This window comes from Ostrea edulis, chromosome 1 (genome assembly GCF_947568905.1).
Source record: "Ostrea edulis chromosome 1, xbOstEdul1.1, whole genome shotgun sequence".
NCBI lineage: Eukaryota > Metazoa > Mollusca > Bivalvia > Ostreida > Ostreidae > Ostrea > Ostrea edulis.
The window spans coordinates 71,454,567-71,478,529 of NC_079164.1; the positions used below are offsets into that span (position 1 = coordinate 71,454,567).

Consider the following 23,963-nt stretch of genomic DNA (forward strand, 5'->3'; position numbering starts at 1 on the left):
CATGTCAATATTTTATTTTAGATACATTACACTGAAATTCATATATTTCTACTGTCGTGATACAGGAATGACATGAGGAACCTCATGGACACGTTGAGTATCCCGACATCGAAATGACCTGGTGAACTTTGACATATTTCATGAATGAGATCAGTTTAGCGTCCTCACTTTTCACATCTTATATTGATAAACATCTTACATTTTCTCTGATACACAAAATGAGGGGGGGGGGGGGGGGGAGAAAAGAATGAACATTGATTTCAATCATTTCATATATCCGACATATGTAAGTCTACAAAAAAGAGAAAATCATATGATATAGTAATGTCTTAATGCAACACAGGAAAAACAATTTATATCATAAACAACGATTCATTTAATTGTCTTACATTTTTTTTATGTACAACTACATGTAGATTAATATTTTTCATTACAAAAAGAAATCTGGATTTGATTTATATGTCTGTATAAGATTTGCAAGTACTTTATTTGCTATTGTGACACGTGGTTACATTATAAACGCATACATTTGCAGAAGTGATATTATCTATAGTATTTATCAAATAGGTTTAAAATCTTCCTACCTACACCCCCCCCCCTTCCGTTTTAGAAAAAGTTGGTTTATACCCGATACCTATCGGTTGATAGGCAGACAAAGTGTTGTCCTTTCATTTTCTTGATAAACATCAAACCTGGTATACTAGTAGTCCCAAATAGAGTAGATAATCGTCATTGATTTTAAAATCTAAATGTCAGAGATAAAATGAGAAAATATTGCTGCTCAATATTTCGAGAACCCTTTGTTGAATAAACTTGGTGGTCAGGAGTAAATAAGCCCCATTGATTTCGATGTCACAGGATCAAAGGTCATGTATCAAACTGTTCCAGACATAAGAAAATATTGTCTGTTCAATGTCCTGTGAAACAGATACCATAACTGGTTCCCTGCTATCCCCAGTTATCATTAGAGACATTCTAAATTCAAAGGACCTCCCCCATTTTAGCTGTAGCTTGTGATCCCTTTTTACCATCCCTTTTTTCAAAGAAAAAAAAATGATTTATCTATTATACTTTTTGGTAAATATCAAACACTGATGTATTTCCAGTTGGTGTTAAGTCCTTTTTCCCTGGGCTATCGGAAGATAAGGACAGAAAACTAAGTTTGAAAATGATCACCCTTAGGCTGAAAACTACAGAATTACTACCCGAGGTCAATACATGTAAATGAGGTAGAAATAAAACGTATATTTCCCCCCAGATTTTTATTGTATTCATTTATATGAATTTCATCATCAGCACAAAATTGTTCAGTCTTGCCTTTTGGATATAATTTTCTTTATTACAAAAACGACTTATAATAGAAAAGAGAAATCTGGACAACCTTGTGCTCGATATACACAAAGGCTTTAAAAATTAATCTGTCCTTCGATGAATATCAAAAACAGACAAACCCGATTTCAAAAGGTGACATTGCTTTTAATGTTAACGAACTTTTCAGTAAAATGGAATGCCAAACCTCAGTTAAGGTACTGATGAACATCTTGGGCCATTGTAAATTGCATAATTCAAACTTGATGTTTTACTAAATCATCGGGAACTATGTGTCACAGCTAAAGTGGGGAGGTCCTTTGACCCTTTTCAACATTGCCATAAGGGGTGGGATATATACGTTTCTAACACATTTCTTGTTATGATAACAATTAGAACATAACAGAAAATAACCATTACCCATCAAACTTATTGATGCGATATAAAGCAAGGAGCATAAATATTCATCGGTAGAATTATATATATGCAATATTTTTTTTCTCCTGGAAGAAAATATTACAAGCGATTAAAATCATAGTGTTCATACATTTTTGTATTTACAAGCTAGTAGAGCAGGCTTTATTTGAAATCAAATGACAGCTCTACTCGGCTATGAATTTCACTATTTCCGCACAGAACCCTTTGTTCATAACGCTCCTGGGTTGTCAGAGCGACTCGTACGGGGCACCAAATTAACATTAGCTCGAAAATATCTTTAATCATTTGAAGATATCATCAATTCGATGGACGATATTCTTAATTACTTACAACGCTTTGTATTAATAAAAATTAATGCGCACATCACTTTTTTGATTAAGAGAGCAACAATATCAATTAAAGAGATCATTAAATTAATTCAATTTTGGATATGTTGAATTATAGTCGCTCTTCCTAAAAGTATTGTACGCATCAATTGAAGAGAAATAATTCAATTACTGAGCGCATTAATCGAATTAAATTGCTCTCTTCAAATGAATTATAGCGCAACAATTCAGTTGTTGATATCAAACGAATTGATGATATCTTCCAATAAAGATAGCTTCAATTATAGAGTTTATGCTAATTTGGCACTCCATAGACTCGGATTACCTACTGGTTGGAAAAAGCTACTGATCGGGGTGGGTGGGTTGATCACATACTTGTTAAATGCACGAATAGTCTGATCACGAGCTACAATGTGAACACCAGATACATAATGTAAAGCTTTTGAAGATTTGAAATGGAAACGCTAAAGTTTACTAAATCATCGTGTGTGGTTTTTTTTAATCTTTATATATATAATATATATATATATATATATAGAGAGAGAGAGAGAGAGAGAGAGAGATAACCCATTAAATAGTAAAGCATGGACGAAGACAAAATTTGGAGAATGACATAACCCCGTCCTTCTGAATGCTACAACTGAATTGCCAATCTCTTCTCTAACCTTTACACTGATGGTGTTATATAAAGAACCTATTGCATCCAAGCTTTTTAATTATAAACGGTACAGTGCCTAGATATAGACCATCTTATACAAAACCATGTTCTTACTTCAACCATAACAGTCAGAGATCTTATTTTGATTACACTGCTGAATTGCACAATTTTAACAAAACCACTTGTTTCAACAAAAGTCCACTTCCGAAAACCGTTCACATCTAACATGGTGTACATTACCACAATATTGTTTTTAAGTCACCGGCAGTGGTGACATCTCCATATGAGTGAAATATTCTCGAGAGGAACGTTAAACAATATTCAATCAATCAATCATCTGTACCCAGTAATTGAAGAGATAGTCACGTGATCACTTCAGAAGTCATTATGAACACCGAGGTAATCGGTGTATAAAACAATCCATGCTTGGATAATGTGGATTCTCAAAATTTCAAAGAACTTTTAGTAGATTTGAGATAACAAATCTTTTCCAAAATCAACAGCATCAATACATCAAAATTTTCTACACTTTACACCACCATTTTTAATGACCAATTAAAGACATCACGACGGGAATATTCATTTCTTGTGATTATCGTAGTCATAAAAAATATACTTGATTAAATACCATTCTGATTCTATGCACAAGTACTCTAAAGTTGGTATGACAATATCTATGTAGTCTTTGATGATCAGGTCTTCCAACAGTCTGTTGAGTGGGCATGAATTAGGCTCCATTATTAGCTGACCTGTTTTTGTATTCTTATGAGACAAAGTTTATTCAAAAGCATCTATATAAAAAAAGGAAAAATCCCTTGCTGTGGTCGTCAATTCGACATTTAGATATATATGGACGAATTTAATTAATAGCTTCTACATGAAAAGAAAAAAAAAATCTTGCCGTAGCCTTCAACTTGACATTTAGATACAATAACAATGGTTTATCTATAAGCAAGACTCGTTTTCATTCCTATGTTGATTCAATATATCCCAGTGAACTCGAAACAAAAGACACCACAAAGTGTTCCATATCTGCTTCATATTTGGATATTTTATTGAAAATTAAACCATATCTGCTTCATACTTATAAGCAGGTTTCTGACAATTAATTTGATGTTATAAGGGTTTCAACAGTCTTGTTTGAAATCTGCATTTTTCAAATTCTACTGTCGTTATAACTATATAATTTAAAAATACAATGGTCATTTGATCAAATACTGTCTGTGTATCATAAAAATTGCTAGATTGTTCTTTACATGCTGATTTTAACTATATATTACTCCATTTACCTATCAAGATATAGGGCTCACATGCATGTCATACTGATTTTAACTATATATTACTCTGTTTACCTATCAAGATATAGGGCTCACAGTGGGTGTGACCAGTCAAAAGATTTTTATCATTTATTTTGGTCATATCATAAAATATTGTCAATATCATATTTGATTCATGATGCATGCCTTTTAAATCCACTCAAATGAAAGATTTAAACTCGGCTCCATGAAATACACATCTTTACTATTAATGAAAAGCCTTTTTTCCACTCAGTTGTAAAAATGCTCCTCTCATATATACAAAACACTAAAGTGTACAGGATATCTTGAATGTTTCATTGCCCATCTCTTGGGTTTTGTCCATCACGACTGTCAGCAAACATAGTAACAAACTGCAATCCAAAGACAATTACTCACAAAGTAAAATAAGATTTATATCCCATTAACATTGCAATTTCTAATTTCTCATATGCCTTCAATTTTTATCAAGATGTCCTCACTTAATAATTCATTTAAAAAATTAGAGTTTTTCAGGTTGCATGTTTCTGTTGGGATTTCGACCTCATCAATCACAAGTCAACTACGGATGGCTTCATTTATCATTCATGCATATCAGTCCGTTACATAAAGCAGTGCCCAAGTTTCAATGAATAACTAATGTTTTATTAACACATTGTGTAAATCACTATTTCCAAGAATTCCCATTCACAATTAATCAACATTTTGCAAAGAACTGTAGCTCAGCAGTAGTCAAGGTTCCAGATATTAAACAGTTTACGATGCCCAATACATGTAGTGATAGATTGGGAATATATGATACATATATATATATATATATATGGACAATCTGGAAAAGGAAAATAATTTCAGTTTCTACAAATAAGACCAGGCCTAGAGGTTATAAAACTTTTACCGTACTCCTACTTGTACTCTGTGGTCCGTTAAATATCATTCTCAAACCGAGGTTATAAAACTTTTACTGTACTCGTACTTTGTGCTTCGCTAAATATTGTTCTCAAAACGAAGTCATAAAACTCTTTGAGTGCGTTCTCCACCGAGTTAGAAATTTTGATAGTGTTTTGAATACTCTAAGAAAGCTCTAAAAGATACTCGAAAAATCTTAAGCATGCTCCATTTGAGTATGAGAATAATTATAACCTTGACTTTTGAGTATGAGTACGAATTAGAGTGGGGAGTTAGAAAATGTGATGAAAAAAAGTATTATAATCCCACCCACCCCCCACCCCCGGCTGATCCTCCACATGAAACTTAGAACAAGCTGTATAATCTTAATCCACTGTGAAACTTTTAAGCCTGTCCAATGCCCAGCAATGGTGCCAATAAAACAATCCACTTTCAGTCCCAGACTGAGGTAGATGATATTAGTAACCTAAAACACATCATTCCTGCTCCACTTTGAGGTGAATTCTGATAGGTGCTACCCTAAAGTCCACATCTGAATCACTGCTGGAGGTCTCAGAATCACTAGTGTCATTATCATAGGCACCAAGTCCTGGCAATATGCCAATGATTTTAGCTTCCTGGGAACCCTGTGGTTGTGGTGTCTTCAGGTCTGATGTTTCTGAAAACATAAATGAAATGAAAATTCCTGATATTATTACCTTAATAAATCCTTTGTTTTAAAATATGAATCATTATGAAATAAAATATGCTGTTTAAACTACAATTGTTCAGAATTTACACTTTATTTCAGATGTGTAGCTATCTGGGACTGTCCCCCTCCCCCTCCCCTGATAGCTACAGTTCCACAGTTAAATATACACCCTATTGTAGAAGTTAAGGCACCTACATATTATATTGCTGTACTTTACATCAATCCTTGGGGTATTCAAGAAATAAATGTCTGTTTATTTGTAGTCTGGGAGTATAAAACAATGGAAAGAACAGGGTATAAAATTCAGGCTTCCAGTGTTTTCTTATCCTCCATAATACACACTAACTAGACATTTATCATTTTATATTTAATTTGTGTCTGAGTACTGGTGTATGTATATTAGACAGATAGATAGGGGTTTTATATTTAATTTGTTCCTGAGTATTCAGTACATATATAGGGTTTTTATATTTAATTTGTTTCGGAGTATTCAGTACATATATAGGGTTTTTATATTTAATTTGTTCCTGAGTATTCAGTACATATATAGGGTTTTTATATTTAATTTGTTTCGGAGTATTCAGTACATATATAGGGTTTTTATATTTAATTTGTTTCTAACTGGTATATTATTATATATTAAAGGTTTTTTGTATTTAATTTGTTTCTGAGTACTGGTACATATATAGGGTTTTTATATCTAATTTGTTTCTGAGTACTGCTATATAGATAGGGTTTTAGCTCACCTGAGCTGAAAGCTCAAGTGAGCTTTTCTGACCACCTGTTGTCTGTCCATCTGTAAACTTTTCACATTTTCAACTTCTCCAGAACCACTGGGCTAATTTCAACCAAACTTGGCCACAAGCAACCTTGGGCAAAGGGCTTTCAAGTTTGTTCAAATGAAGGGCCATGTTCCCTTCAAAGGGGAAATAATCAAACAAATGCAAAAATAGGGTGGGGTCATTCAAAAATCTTCTACGGAATCACTGGGCCAGAAGAGCTGAAATTCATATGAAAGCTTCCTGACATAGTGCAGATTCAAGTTTGTTAAAACCATGGCCCCTGGGGATAGGGTGGGGTCACAATAGGGGATCAAACATCTACATGTGAATATATAAGGAAAATCTTTAAAAACCTTCCTCTAAAGAACCACAGGGCCAGGAAAGTACCAATTTACATTAAAGCTTCCTGACATAGTGCAGATTCAGGTTTGTTAAAATCATGCCCCCCCCCCCCCCCCCCCCCCCCCCCCCCCCCCAGTAGGATGGGGTCACAATTGGGCGTCAACGTTTTACATAGAAATATATAAAGAAAATCTTTTAAAATCTTCTTCTCAAGAACCACTGGGCAAGAAAAGTTTACATTTACATGAAAGCTTCATGACATAGTGCAGAGTCAAGCCTCAGGGGTCTCAGAGTCGACTCGTCCACAATTTCCAACAAGGGGTGGTGGGGGTGGGGGTATATATACAGCACTGTCTTATAAACTTTAATTCTGAATCTTTAAAGCACGGTAAAACAAAATGTACATGCATAAGTATTAGATATCTGTCCTGGAATTTCAATGTCAGAAACACAGAACACAACACATCAGCTTGAGGAATTTACCCAAAAAAAGCTTCAACAGTTGTGTGAACAGAAAAGTTCAAGATCAAAGGTCACTATCTATAGCACCCAGCACATCTGCATAAGATGATCACTTATCAGTACTTGTCAAATATCAAAAGCCTACCGCAAAAGACAAAACAGTAACAGCCCGGACACAATTTGTAGCAGGTATCGATACAAATTATTCTTTTGAAGTCTTCAAATATCTTGGTCGCCTCTTCCTTCGTTCTGTTTACATGAAGTAATCCCGCAAAAATGTATCACGTGAGTACGTAAATGATGTTAACTCGTTCATTGTTTATTTATTCAAACAAAGCAAATATAGAATTCGTTAATTCATTTCAGATATATTTTTGTCAGAATTCAGTTAGAATATTAGTTCAAGAATCACCATATCATTTATTTTCACGGAAAGTTAAATGCAATAAATATTGAAGTCAAATTCAATGAAAGACATGCAGTGTATGCTTTCATATCCGCAGAGTCTCATCTTCTCCCAACAGTATTCAGTTGCAGACCTGCTAAGCCGATACCCGATTCTAAAATATTTTAACAAACAATGTGTGTTTTCCATTGACATTAAGAATTTTATGTGCATGGCAATGATTTTATTTCACAAAACATACGCTGCCTGTCAAACTATATTCAGTTGTGTGTGAGCTAGGGTGGTAGTGAAGCAATGAATCTGCAAGATGGACCCGATGCCAAGGAGTAGCTCACTATGTGAGTTGATTAAAAAATCACGGCCCCTAAGGGTAAGTTGGGGCCACAATAGGGATCAAAGTTTGAAGTGTAATATGTAGGGAAAATCTTTAAATATGGCCAAGGTGACTCAGGTGAGTGATTTGGCCAACGGGCCTCTTGTTATATTTAATTTGTTTCTGAGTACTGGTTATATATATATGTGTACATAGAGATTATATATTGGTATAAATAAAGGGTTTTTATATTTAATTTCTTTCTGAGTATTAGTACATACATATATATAGGGTATTTATATTTAATTTGTTTCTGAGAACTGGTATATTATTATATAAGGCTTTTAGTATTTAATTTGTTTCTGAAAACAACTATATTATTATATAAGGTTTTTTGTAATCAATTTGTTTCTGAGAACGGCTATATCATTATATGTAAGGTTTTTTATATTTAATTTGTTTCTGAGTACTTGTATATATATATATATATATATATATATATATATATATATAGGGTTTTTATATCTAATTTGTTTCCGAGTATCTGTATATATATGAAGGGTTTTTATATCTAATTTAATTAGGGTTTTAATGTGCAGTTAAAAGGTTACTTGCATGATAAATTTATAAGTCCTGCAAATTTTTTAATTTTTTTTTATACAAACTATGAAACATTAAGGTTTCTTACCCCTATTGACAAAACCATTGATCCCAATACATGTATATGTAATCATAATTGCATCATTCAGACCTACCTTCTGATGACAGTTTCCGTTTTTTGCCATTTTCACTGGTGTCAGTGCTACAAAGAGAATTTTTGATGACTCGTACGAAAATGAAAGAAAACTGATTATTGTTGTCAAATATTCTATCTGTAGTTCCCTCTGCATTTGATTTCCATTAATATTTAACACATTTTGAGTGCAGGTTCACAGACAAGGACCTACCCTTTCCGTTTGACAACTCCAGCTAGTAGTGCTTGTTGTGACTTCTTGTTTTGGGATACACCAATCTGTTGTTTTAGTGATTTCTTTTCCTCTTTTTGCTTATTGTCTTCTATCTTATACACATTTGCTTCTTGCCAATGTTAAAGATTTCATAACCTTTAGGTTAAATATTGGATCTCTCTCTCTCTCTCTCTCTCTCTCTCTCTATATATATATATATATATAATTTTCTTACCAAATCCTTGATTTTAGAATTTTTCCACTAATCAGATTTCTCTCTCCCCCCCCCCCTTTCAATTACCAATCTAATTTCAATATGAAGATCCATACATTCTCTACCTACATATCTAAGAATCTTAACTCCAGTCTTCCCCTTTTCATAAATATCTGCAGATGACACAGAATACCTCCTTGCTCTGTCAGTGAAAGGATATTTTGAGTTCCCTGATTATTTTGGCCTCCTCACTACTACGGGCTTTCTCAATGGCTATCTGCTGATCTGACACCTGGTCAAGAAACGCCACTTCTTCCTCCTGCAGGCCCTTAACACTGTTCTCTGGAAAAGGAATTTAAGAGTATAGAATAGAGAATCCATCATTTTTCTTTTAACAACTTAAATAAATACGAGCAAATTTTATGCACAGTTTAAATGAATATGAGAACTAAAACTCTAGTCCTTTCTTAGGTGTAAAATATATGTAATGAAATATATAGTTATTGCAAGTGTTGAGCATAGGCCTAAATTTTGCAGCCATTCACCAACAATGGCGACATCTCTTTATGAGTGAAAGATTCTCGAGCAAGATGTTAAACAATTTACAATCAATTAACCAACCTTTCCTAGGTGTAAGAAAGTGAAATGTCTAGTTGTTCTTAAAAACTATTAATCCAGAGAGGGAAAGGAGAGTCTGGACAATCCCATTCCCAACAGATTTATCAAATATACATAATGTATCTAATTTCATGCAATTTCAGTTGTAAAATACTAAAATGTTAGCCTCCTATATGCTCCTCCAAAAAATGCATAGACCTATTCATATACATCTCTATGTTACTGATGTGATAAGAAAGTTCTCCTGACAATGAGCACTAGTACCACGAGAAATAACTTCTGGTTACATGGACTCACTCAGAGCGAACTGATCCTCGTATTCCTGATCTTTCTTGTTCTTCTGTTCCTGCAGACGTTCATACAGAGATCTATTGTCCACCACTTCCTCTGGACATTCTGAACAAAAAGTACGCAGCAAGTGCAACACACAATACTAAACGTGAAAATATTGTTGTATTGATGACGGATTTCAGACCTTGCCTGAAATACACTTTTACAATTAATTGACATGATTTATGCCTATTAAACTCTGAAGACATTTCGTTTTCATCCATCATTAATGATTGTTTTTGCACTATCACGACTGGTATCAACAGGAGCTGGTAATACACAATACCTATCGGGTCTTCCGGCCCTCTCTTCTCTTCCCATTCTTCCTGTCTTTTTTTCCTTTTTTCGTCTAACGTATCTTGACTGACAAACCTTCTAGATAAGTCTGATGAAGACATCTCAAGTTTGTACAATACCTACAAATACAGAGATGTAATCAAGTTTCTAGAAAGCTGGATTCAGTCAATCTCACATGCATACAATACATGGGATTTAAGGAGGTATGCTACACCAGAGAAATTTGATGTAGATGAAAAGTGGAAGATATGTACAACAATATTTTGAAGTTGAAAATTTTCAAATTTACCTTATTTTGTCAAAAAAATACATTTTTAGTAGAAGGTACATATAATCTGAAAAAAAATTTAAAACCCCTGCTGGACTCAAAACTTGCGATCTACAGTTCATCGGCTGGTATGCTAACCTACTGAGCTACTCAGCTAGGTATTTAAATTGAAAATATTGCTGATATTGATTTTTTTCATCCATGTTTTTAAAGGAAGTCAGCCATTATGATGATGTAGAGTACCTCCTTAAATGCATAGTAAAATGTGAAATAGTTTATCATCTATTATCATATACACAAAGCTCTGATTGCACTACACTTTAGATATACACTAAACTAAGTTTACATACATACATTTCTGGGCATGATGTTCTAAATAGAGCAAAGCCAAACTGTGTATATTCTAAATACCTTCAAGTTACTTACTTGTATCAAAAATCAGTTTTCAATGCCTTTGTTATTTTTTGTTTTAAGTCATACTAGATATGTTGATCAGCCTATAACATCCATAAATATTTACATTTCACATGTTTTTACCTTCACTTTCTTTACCAATTGAAATGATGGCTTCTCCTCATGAATGTGAACAATGTGCATAATTATGAATCTTGATAAAAATAGTAGGGTTATTCTAATGGCTGGGAATATTCCAACAGAAAAGAAAGAAAAATGTAAATATAAAAAATGAATTTCTTTTTTGAAAATACATGAGGGTATGAACAGCAACGCCTAATGCCAATATACTTTTCATGACGTGCTAATGCTGGCATAAAGCATCGTTACGGTAGTTCATGCTCTCAAGAATTTTCAAAAATGAAATTAATTTTTTTAATACATCCATCAATATACATGATTACATTTTGTTGTTGTTATTAATTCTCGAAGTCCTAGCTAGCTCCTCTTCTGTTCAGGGATATGCATCATTGTGAGCCCTCTACTACACGCAATCATATAAAAGCACACATTCCACTCTACAACATGACATGGTATAATTTTGTATTCGTTTTTTATTCTTGTTCATGGTTTCAATATAAATATCTGTCAGATTTTGTTGTGCGAATGTGTAAAACAGTGGAGATTAATAAGTTTCCTGACACACAGGGCTGGAATCAAATTAATCAAGAACTGCAAATAGCAGTCATATGAAAACTTCCGATTTCTCCCTGCATGGTTATTAAATTATAACAGCTTCACTTCTCGGCCGTGAGTGCCAATGTTTGATCAAACATTTGAGAGTCATCCTTATCATTTAGTCCAACATTGATGATGATTTATATGGAGGGTGGTAACAGCACATTGACTATGGTAAAATATTTTGCTACATTTACCGAAGGTGTCCCATGGGACGTGGAAGATGACATATTCGGGAGCAAATGATGCATTAATATAATTCTCTGTACTGCCACGGAAGAATTGATAAATCGCTTATGGAAATGACCCTGACTGTTGGATATTGATTCTTGACAACCCAAACTTCACCCAGTCATGAAATTGGAAATTGGAGAAAACTATGCTTGTCTGATTCTCCAAAATGCCTCGTTGGAGGATCATCTAGCATCATCAATATACAGGGCTGTCTTACTGCTGTTCCGTGATACGTGTATGTTGTCAGGTTTCAGATCTATGCAAGATTTAAGGACTCGGTCAGCAATTGCTTTAAAAGTATTAAGTTGGTATCAAATGGCACCAAACAAAAATGTCTGAAGTATATGTATTACTCATAATTCAAAAAAACAAAAAAACAAAGAAAATTGTCATTTCATTTAAACCTTAAAACATTTGTGACTGTTAAAAAAAACTTGGAAAACTGCACTGAAAGAATAAAAATTTAATCAGTTTTGCAGGGGGGGGGGGGGGGGCACTTACACTAGTTAGTTCTTAAAAGATTTAAATCAAAACCATCCCTTTCTAAACCAAGTCTCTGCATATCACACAAAATCTTTTCATATACTGAACAATATAGTAGGTTTGGATAGAAATTCACAAACGACATGCAATCTCTAGGATGTGGCATTTCGCAGCACTAGACTGTTAGCAGGGCTCCAACACAATCCAAAAACACAGAGCACATAAAATAAGTAACATCTAGCAAACATATTGGGATTCACAGCTTTAGTAAATACTCAGCTATCATAATGAAGCTACATTTTGATGTTTTTTCTTCTCTTGAAATTCCTAAATTAACCTAAAACTGCTACTATTGGAATATGACCTGGTCCTTGGAGGGGGGCCCGGGTGGGGACATCATGATGTGATGCAGGGGAAAATTAATCACATACATGTATTTCAGCAATAAGGAAGTCTATACTAACTATTTCACATTTTCAACAGCCTTTTTAGTTATCTGTTGTGAATGCATCAGACAGACACTTGACAATATCCTCCCTACACGATATCCAAACCTGAGGAGTTTGCTTTTTATTGTAAATGGTTTTTTTTAGAGTGTTAATAAAAAATTGATTGCTATAATATTGACATATGCATGCATAAAAAATTTCTCTAAGCAAAGTGTAAAAAAAAAATCATGGTTTTGTTGTTGTTGAAATTTTAGATCTGTTGGTTACAATTCTTTGCAAAATCACGATGACTCTGTATAAAATGTGTTGACTTAGGAGGAAATTGATGTAATAAAACTAAAATATTGACTCAAATACATTTATTATTTACACATACACGATTCTAATAGACACAACATCTACATGCGCCACCCAAACATGAGAACAAGACTGTAAATTTGTTTAAATTGAAAATAAACGTGGGTTGAATCAGTGGGTTGAATCAGTGTGTTTAAGATGTATTTCAGACACCCAGATATCTTGAAGATTTATCTTTAAGTCCCAATGAATTTGACATAACGAGATTCAACTGTTTTCCAAAACAAAACATTATACCCAGGGTATATGGGACATTATCTGAGCAAACTTTAGATAGACTCACTGCATGAAAATTATTGGATACAACATTGATAAATTGTGCTCTTCTTCTTGAGAGAAGATTAAAAAAAAAAAAAACAACAATCCTATGGATTTTTTTTTTTTATATGTGACTGTACCCTAAACCCATAAGTCATGGTGTGAACGAACTGAACTCTAAACCACAGAAGAATGTTTTCATATTTTAAAACATTTTACAATTGTGGTTCTTGAGAAGACCTTTTTCTAAAATCCTACATTTCTTACTTAAAACTGCCCTGACCTGACCTGGGTGGGTGGGTGGGGTAATGATTTGTCTGAACAAATTTGAATGCAAACTTCATGAGGATGTAAAATTGCTTATTAAATTAAACTCACAAAATCATTAAATGATGAAATCTAATATTGCTGCTCTTGAGAAAAAATTGTTCCTAAATATACATATATTCCAATGTTAAACTTTAAAGCTGACATGAATTAGTAAATATAGTATAATTCTATATGTTCGCCATATTTCTCTGCTAATCCGCCATATTAGTTGGAATTTCTATTGTTATATGTATCGGGGTTCGCATGGTATATAAGGGGACGAGCTTTGCTACGCTTCACTTCACATCAGTGTCTTCGATTTACCTGTGCGGGTAGCTTCGACAGGTAACACGTACATCTCCGATACTAATTCATAGGACATCAAGAAATGAAATCACGTTTTGGAACACCACGCAGTGCTCAAAATTATAATAAACATATCATACAGTAGTAAATCATTCTAAATACATGTATATATATTTGGATAAATATATATAGAATGCCTTTTCTTTACGTGAACGTGCGTACATTTGCAGTAAATACGTCAAAACTATACAAAAATGCGGAGAAATATTTCATCTTTTATCTATTGATAAAATGGAATAAGCAAAGAGTATACAATCTATACCATTTACAATTACTTCAAGTAAAAGGCAAGGACATAAATACTACTGTACTTATAAAAATGGCATGTATGCTCGCCATGAAAACTCATCGAATGCGGACGACTATTTACCTGGGCCTACTCGTAATATCTGTAAAGGACCGCAGATGTACGTGTACACTTGTCGAAAATACTCTAAGTAGTAGTAAAACTCCCTTTATTTGCATAATCCATGAAACAAAACGATAAATTCCATTCGCATTCCAACAGTAAACAACATTGTCCATTGTACAGACTGCGACACACTTAGCCCGTGCCGATCAGTTATCTTCAATCAGGGGAAGTATCAGAGTATAATATTTACCCTGTATTGTGCATGAATCCTTATACCATATGATTTACTGGTCAGAGTATTGCAGATTTATAAATCATGAAATCATTTAGGTACATAAATTTGCATATACAACACTGTGCGAGTGTATGGGATGAGAGAGAGAGAGAGAGAGAGAGAGAGAGAGAACAACGAGAGAGATAACGACAAGAGAGAGAGAGAGAGAGAGAACCGATGATCTTGTAATAATCGTGCTCTTATTAAGACAAATGATATCGTTAATTCAATAAAAAGAGAACAGTACTAGTAACTCAATATTGCTCTCATTAATTGATAATACAGATTTATTTGATTCATTTAATTAAAGCACGCATTAATTAAAAATTAAACATATTTTTAAATAATGTTATTTTCAATTACTTCATTTTATGTTAATTTGGCGCTCAATAGATCTTTTATATCTATGCCATTTTGCGTTATTACATTCTGCGTCGAACTCGACGCAAATTGTACTAATGCAAAATGTAATAATCGAGTTTATCACATTTTGCGTCGTTATCAAACATCAAGGGGAGAGGACAAGAGTGTCTGTCACCCACCTTTAATAACAATATCCATTTTTTGTTAGTTTGTAATGCAAATAAAAGATACATTGAGTGACAACCCCTCCCCCACTTACCCCAGCTTGAAAGTTCTGATATAATAGTAGAAGACACACACCACCACCAATTAAGAAAATGAAGATATGAGGCACTCATAGTTGAGGACTCTAACCACCCCATCCGACCCCCAACGACTGAAGAAAATGAAGTATAGGGAGGAAATTATTGAGGTAGTCAAAGTAAAAGACTCTTTAACCCTTCACCCCACATTAGGACTTTGAACATCGGACAAAACATCTTGGTTTGTTTGGGTGAATTGTTTTATTTTATTGCTGTTTTCGTTCATCTTTTTTAATTATTATTTTGAATGGCAAGAAATTTTGAAGAATCCAATTTTCCATTTTTTCCCCTGTTGTACCCCCCCCCCCTCATGAAAAATGACGATACATGTCTGGTTATTACATGTACATTTTGTTTTGCAACACATGCATGTATACTAATTGTATGGTGCATGTAGAATTGCACCCTTTACCAAGTTTTCCTTCATTTACACAGTGTAAGGAATGGTAAAGTAAAATCACAAAACAAAATGCATAAAGACCAAGATATTTTCAAGCGTAGGAACTTCATTCATGAATACATAAATACATGTATTCAGAAAAATCGCATGCATGCATTGCAGGACTATAGCATTTGTGTGTTTTAACGTTTCTGTAACATGCCATAATGATTACTTTGAGGCTTGAGTGTAATTTATTCATAAATATTTTCATTTCGTAGATCTGGCGCAATGGCCATACCGCTGTACGTAGAAATTTCAAATTCAAATGTATTCGATAAGATGTTAGTATGCATAAATCAGTAAAATTCGTGTTGAGCTTTTATTTGATATGATACAATGTCAATATACTGTAATGCATTAGTAGGATATGCAGAAGGCAAGAGTATAAACATTTTCTTTTTTCATTATCAGTATCAATATCTATATGATCACGAAAAAACGTTATATAATTTATATCCGGATTCATTTATACCGATTTAGATATCAATAAAAACAAAGCTGCATAGTTTGGGAGAGGGGTTTCTAATGAGTCTGATGAAATTAAAAGAAGGAACCCAACATTTGCATTCAAACTAGATGCACTTCAAAGTGAATTCATTTCTGCTCTGACTGAAAGCATGATTCTAAATTTGGGAACGAATCTTGCATACAAAATAATTAATAGGGGAACACATAAATTCGAGCTCCTTTGGAATTTAATGAAATGTAGATATGCGCCTTTCTTTCAACACGAATTGATATGTTGTTTCAGGCACGAAAACAGGGGGTTGGGGTGGGCAGGAAGGCTGGTCTGCTTTCCCCACTTTTTTGACAATTTACTTTTTTCCCGTTATTCTAACATACAAAGTCAGTATTTTCTACATGCACAGTTCCAACTAATTTTTTTTTTAAATTTGTCATGAATTCAATTATAAGCATCAACTCCTGTAAGTTTCCAATATATTGTCAATCACAAATTTTTAAATAGCTGGACATTTTTAATGCTTGAAAGCTTACATTTATATAAGTGATCAATTTTCTTTCCTTCTATGAAATGGTATATTATAAATCGAAGTAGGACGGTCTCTCTCTCTCTCTCTCTCTCTCTCTCTCTCTCTCTCTCTCTCAATGAATATGGACATACAGAGACCGTAAATAATTATGTGGTTCCAAAAGAGACAACAAAACTATATTTTCGTTTATAAATTTCCTTTCATATGTGTCTTTGTGTAATCAACTGTTTTTTATGGATTGCAAATGTTATAAACGCATTTTCACACAGATGTATATTTTCGATCATTATTCCCTTATTTGTATATCCAAGTTTGTATATGATCATCGAGAAATTTTGAATTGTGCACGCAATATATCCAACCAGATATTAGATTCCCCATTTCTATAAACTGCAAAACCTCGACCAGACAAGCATTCAATACAGGAAAATTTTTCGACTCTGACATCTCCCCTGATTGAAGACACACTGTTTGGCACGGGTGAAGTGTGTCGCAGTCTGTATAATGGAATGAGAACGTGTTGTAAAGTTCTAACGAGATACAAATGGAGTTTATCATTTTGTTTCGTGGATTTATCAGAATAAAGAGAATCTAATATTTTCGGTAAGTGCACATCTCCGATACCTGTTGAATAGGCGCCCGATTTGATACTTTTTTTGGCGATTATACCTTGTGCATTGCATATTATGCATATGGCATGCACCTTTATTTTGCAAGAATTGATATAAATAATATATTTTATGCTCTTTGCCTATTCCATTCTATCAGTATGTAATTCACAAATGATTTATCTGCATTTATTTTATTACAAAATGCAAATACTTGCATACATGCACTTACAACTATGCAAGAAAAGCTTTTTTTTTTTTTTTTTTTTTTTTTTTTTGCATTTTTGTCTAACTTATCTAAACTTCCAGAATGTTGCATTAGTATACAATCAATATTTTGTAATTTTGAGCAAAGCATAATGTTTTAAAATGTTATTTTATTTGTTTCTCATTCCCTATATATTACTATCGGAGATGTGCACTGGTCGAGTCCACCTAGAAAAATCACTCAGGTGTGACAATCACATTTGGGGTATATACGGGTAGAGTAAATTAGGCTACCTGAAAGAAATATGGCGGATAAGATGAGAAAGGTGTACGTATTTATTAATTCATGTCAGCTTTAATATGGCTCTTGACACCAAAATTTTATCTAATGAGTCGTTAGCACCTTGTATGAAGTACGATTTTGTCATCAAAAGAGCAGTACAAATTATTCTCAATTATTTCGTATGATTTTTTTGGTGTGTTCTTCTGGAATAATATAAAAGCTGTTCTGTGGGCAGATAAGAGAGTTCAAAATCCAAATTTTGCTGTGATCCTATTTAATTCCATAAAAAAGAATTTGACTCCATATTATGACTCCACCCTAGCCCCACAGGGTCATGACTTCATATTATGACTCCACCCTAGCCCCACAGGGTCATGACTTCATATTATGACTCCACCCTAGCCCCACAGGGTCATGACTTCATATTATGACTCCACCCTAGCCCCACAGCGTCATGACTTCACCAAGTTTGAATCCACTCTACATACATGTACAGATGCAGCCATAATAATACATGTATTATTAACATGAACTTGTTGTTGTGTGCAGAAAAGAAGATTTTTTTAAAAAGATTCTTTTTTGGTCTATATTCATGTACTTTGAAATTTCTAGCCCCACTCTTAAAACATCCATAATTTAAAAAAATAAACAAGACCACTGGACTTATCGGTCACCTTACTCGCCTACCTTGTAAATATTAGACAGTTAAAAGTATTGCTAGCCTCAACATGCTCAAGGGCTATGAAATCTGTAATAATTTACCTGCTCTGCATATCAAAGCTAAAGACTACTACGTGTATTCACCAACAGTATAAAACAAAGTGTGTACTTAAAACACAAATGTCCCTAAAGTGTCCATACTGATGAAAGACTTTAATAATATATAATTATATCAACACTATATGACTGTTTTGAACCCACCCTAGAATCAGAACCCTCAGATTGTGAAATTCACAATTTTCCTACATTCTTTTCCTAAACATGCATTTGATTTTTAAACAGTATCAACAAAATTAAGGAAGAAGTCTTTCAAATGATAAAGAAAATAATCACAATGATAATATTGGCCCCACCCTGGAACCAAACCCCTACTAATGGGATCATGAAATTACAATTTTGGTAAAGGGCTACCCACTCCTTCTAACTATGCAGTTAGTGGAATTTGCAATTTTGGTAGAGGCTCTACATTACTATGCATTTAGTTTTTCTTATGGATGTGCAGTTGTTGAGAAGATTTTTGAAAATCAGTAAACTTTTTGCCCTGCCTCTATGGTCCTGGGGGTACAGGACACCTGATATTTACAATTTATGTTCCCCTTGTCCCAAAGATGCTTCATACCGAATTTGGAAAGAATTGGAAAGGTTGTTATGAAGAAGTTAAGAATGTTCACTTGTTTACGCAGGACACAAAGTAATAGCAATAAGTCACCTGAGTGACTCGGGTGACCTAATAAAACTTGATTTGATACAAATTGGGAGTATTTGCAAATTTATATGATTCAGTGTAGTCTTAATTGTGGCTCTTGAAAAAAAAGTTTTGAAATTTCCTATATATACACATGTACATGTACTATGTAAAACTTTGAATCCATATTTTAGCACCACCCTAGCCTCGGAGACCATGATGTGATCCAATATGAACCTGCACTGCATCGGAATGATTGCACATTTTAAATATATGACTAATCATGACCTGTGGTCCTTAATGAGAAGAATTTTAAAAGATTTTCTTTATATATACATGTATTCCCATTTTTCTTTATATACACATGTGTTCCCATTTTTCTTTATATATACATGTATTCCCATTTATAATTTTGAATGATCCTTATTGTCAGTGCTTCACAAACTTGAATCAGATGATTGCGTACTACTCATCATCCTGTTGTTCTTGAGAAGATTTTCAACATTCACCCCCTCCCCAATGAATCCATACTGAATGATGATTGGGGGAAGGGAAGAAACTCTTCCAATGAGAACGTCACCAAGCTATCACTCGAGTGTTATCTTTCCTTGAATATTCTAAAAATCTGTTTTCATATATATCTATCTCATGTGTTAGCTTTCCTCCGATATTCTAAAAATCTGTATTCATATATATATATATATATATATTTCATGTGTTAGCTTTGCTCTAATACTCTAAATATATGTATTCATATATATCTAACTCATGTGTTAACTTTCCTCTAATATTCTAAAAATCTGTATTCATATATATCTAAATCTATCTCATGTGTTAACTTTCCTCTAATACTCTAAATATCTGTATTCATATATATCTATCTCATGTGTTAGCTTTCCTCCAATATTCTAAAAATATGTAGTAAAATGTATCTTTAAATAAGAAAGATAGGGTAACAGACATGTCTTCTTAGAGAGATCAATCAAGTCAAGGACTTCAAACTGCACATTAAGGCCAAGTAAAATTAATTAGTAGATTATCATTCCCGCCCGCCCCTCGAAAATTTCTTTATTTTTCAAAATTACGATTTCCGGATATTTTTATGTCCGGTCCGGTATCGTTAACGTACTTTGTTTCACTTTGCCTTTTAGAAACCCAAATACACATGTAATTATGATTTATAAAGCCTTTTCTCAATGAGAGAAGGCATTTTCGAGGTCAAGAATACCATGGCGAAAAATAAGAAATAAAATCCTCCCACCCGCCCCATTTTTTTGTGAAGTTTGAATGATAATCTACTAATTAATTTTACTTGGCCTAACTTACAACCTTTACTTGTTTACATTACGTAATGGTAATGTTTTGTCAGTAATAAACCCCATGATAGCAAACCACAGCTGAAATGTACACTAGCTTGTGAAAAGGGAGAGGGTGTACATTTCAGCCCTAGCTTGCAAGTTGTGATGATGTAATAAATCCATGTTTCAATATACATGTATTTATTTAAACAATAAAATACTTTCTTTGTTGTTTCATCGGCTGCTAAAGGTGGCTAGCATTGCAGAACAAATTCATAACCCACATAAGCGGGTTAGGCATATAGGCAATTTCCAATCAACTTCAACAGTAATATCCTTCAGTTTGTTGTCTGTTGGACTATATGCATCCAAGTATTTTGCGATTACCACAAGCATCAGTTTTTCTGGGTCGACTGCTTTCACTAGATCCACTAGTCGGATTAAAATCAGACCCCATACTCAAATCGTTAATATGATAATGAGTACGGGGTCTGATTTTAATCAGACTGTAGATCCACATGTTTGGTATTGTTTAAGAAACTTTGAAGTACACCTGATTGACTTATGCTGAAAATGTCTACGATCTCCCAATGTGCATGCACATGTTTTATGACTGCATCTTTTATAGGGGTAGACATTTGTTTTCGTTCTGAAGACATCTTGTTATATGACAATGACTGGCAGGTGATACATCATATTTTGCAAAATGATGTCAGACCTACTAACCATAGACCTTGTTATAAGCAACCATAATAAGCAAGAACATTTTAATAATGATATGAAAGAAATGAAATAAGGGTTTAAGAACATGAATATTATCAGCCGCCGTTTTGATGACAGACTTACAGCCAGGTACTGTAGTTATGCTAGGGTCCTGAGCTAGAGTCCCAGTGAAATCACTCCTATTTCTATTTCAGTTAACTTAACAAATTTTGAGACCTTGTTCATATAATTGTAAATTATGTTCACTGCAAAAATTAAATAAAAATACCCAAGTTTCTGTTTCAAAAATACAAGTGATTTTACCATCCCAACACAATGATTCACTGTTTTACCCCACTCTCTACATGCACTTAACAGGTCCTGTACAATCTCTATATCTAGCTATAATATAGCTTAATCAGTGTATAGTAAAGCATGGTTACATAATAATAATGAATTCATGCTTACAGCTGTAATAGGAAGGGAGAAAAAGCAACGGACCAGACCGGGATTCAAACCCGGGTCCCCTGAATCTCCAGTCAGGTGCTCTACTAACCGAGATATCTGGCCAAAGGCAATCGAACCCGACTGACCACTACACAGTGAAGTGATTTTCATTTCCCGTAGTTTTTAAAAATCATATCATGAACTTATTGGATATAATGAATTACCTTTATACCAAATCAAAAGTGTTTATCCACAGCACATTGCTATAAATGTGTATAGTTTTACAAAGATATATGAAATAGCTTGATTTTGCTATTTCAAACCTTTCATCAAATTCATTTCTAAAAACATAAAAATTGAATTTCATTGAGTAAAAAAAAAATTCACCATAATGTACTCCATACAACATTATTGTAAACAAAAAATGCTTTTTAAAATCAAAGTACATTCCTTTGGAAGAATTTTGATTCAAAATTGTCAAATGTTTAGAATTATTAGGTTGATAAGCAACAGTTATCCTATGTTCAGCAATTGAAAGAATAATAGTCAAATGAGGATCAACAAAATAATGGATAGCAGTGTGTGAAATAACCGTGCCCTAGACCCGCATAAATATTGCCATGGGCGAACAAATTTCCTAGTATAGACGCCCGACGGGACGTGTTAAAATTTCCATTAAATGAAATTTAGATGAATCAAATCGTACCAGTTATTTCATTTGAAATAATTTTCAGTGCCTACATTTGAAGCAACCCCGCAGAAAATCGAAGATAATGACTGTACGTTTTTCCATTGATTTTCATTTATTAATACATATTTTACTGTATATCAAAATTTGAATAAATTCTATCTAGTAAAAACACAAATTAGACCCGTCGATAGTAATATTGGTAATTTTAAAAATCACAGTTATTCTTTGGCAGTGGAATTTCAATAGCCAAAAAGTCACTAACCACAACACTATTCTAATAAGAGTTCATAACAATACTACTGTACAATGTTTTAAGAATTTTCTTGAAAAGAGAATTTCTTTTGTGTTGTTAACTGTCCACTAACCTGTGTGCGTTGAAGCATAGATAAGTATGATGATTTTACAATGTGTAAACTGATCGCCAATCCACTATTCTGCTGCTTCTCCTTCACTTTTATTCTATTCTGAAGACTGTTGCTTAACAACTAAATAATCCTAAACATTTGACAATTGTGAATCCAAATTATTCCTAGTAACCAATATAGTTCAAGGATTATTTTTTGTTTACAATGTGTTGTATGGACTTCAAGGATGAAATATGTTCACTCAGTGAAATTCGATTTTATGCTTTTAGAAATTAATTTGATAAAAAATTTGAAATAACTAAATCAAGCTATTTCAAATAGCTTTATAAAGCTACATAGCTAGGGAGATTGTGCTGGACCTGTTAATCAAACTATATAAAGCTATATGCTGAAAATGGAGATTAATTGTACTGGACCTGCTTAACGTGCATTTTAGTATAAGGTAGATATTTGTAACTCTAGCCTTGTAGTCAACTAGTACCGTTGTACCTTAAGCATAAACGACAATTTTGTTAGCACAGGATTTTGACACAATCTGACCAAACTGGTATATATGTACTGTAGATCTATATAAGTGAGTATAATTGTTTGTAAGTGTCACATGCAATAATGTATGTTGTTTGTTATGCTCACAGGGGCTCATCACAAATTGACCCTCTCCATTCTATAATTACACTGTAAATTAGAATAGACAATGTCAAATTTTAATAAGATAACAATTTCGTGACAAGCCCCTGTGTTATGCTCAAAAGGGCCCTGATTTAGAACAATTAATAAATCTAACTATCTATCAATACTATACCAGTTTGCTCAGATTGTGTCACAACTCTGTGGATGAAAGAGCTTTGTTATGCACAATACGTATGCATAATGTATACATAGCATGCAAGTGATGACATTTAAGTTGAAATTGTAATACTTACTAGGCCTATCCAACTTCAACTTGGTCAAGTTGGTGTCCCGATACTGTTGTAAAAATGATCAATGTTAATTCTAGTTTAAAATCGAAAGGTCTGTTCCTCTCTTTTCATAAAACGTTTTAAA

At 33.5% G+C, this 23,963-nt stretch overlaps 2 protein-coding genes across 3 annotated transcripts in view; both read right to left on the bottom strand.

Annotated features, from left to right (window-relative positions):
• Positions 1-9,005, bottom strand: part of LOC130046317 (uncharacterized) — a 41,161-nt gene extending 32,156 nt beyond the window's left edge. For both annotated transcript variants that reach the window (XM_048923869.2, XM_048923851.2), the window contains exons 1-2: positions 8,875-9,005; positions 8,683-8,729 (exon numbers count right to left, since the gene is read on the bottom strand). In XM_048923869.2, the coding sequence (XP_048779826.1) occupies positions 8,683-8,712 (30 nt within the window). In that variant the 5' untranslated portion in view covers positions 8,713-8,729; positions 8,875-9,005. The remainder of the gene's footprint in view (positions 1-8,682; positions 8,730-8,874) is intronic.
• LOC125683086 (PSME3-interacting protein-like) lies at positions 8,967-23,940 on the bottom strand. The gene is made up of 4 exons (XM_056159266.1): positions 23,843-23,940; positions 10,323-10,452; positions 10,004-10,102; positions 8,967-9,430 (listed from the first exon to the last, which is right to left on the bottom strand). The coding sequence occupies exons 2-4, from the start codon at positions 10,432-10,434 to the stop codon at positions 9,294-9,296; spliced, it is 348 nt and encodes a 115-aa protein (XP_056015241.1). The 5' UTR covers positions 10,435-10,452; positions 23,843-23,940; the 3' UTR covers positions 8,967-9,293.
• Between the last annotated feature and the right edge of the window lie 23 nt (positions 23,941-23,963).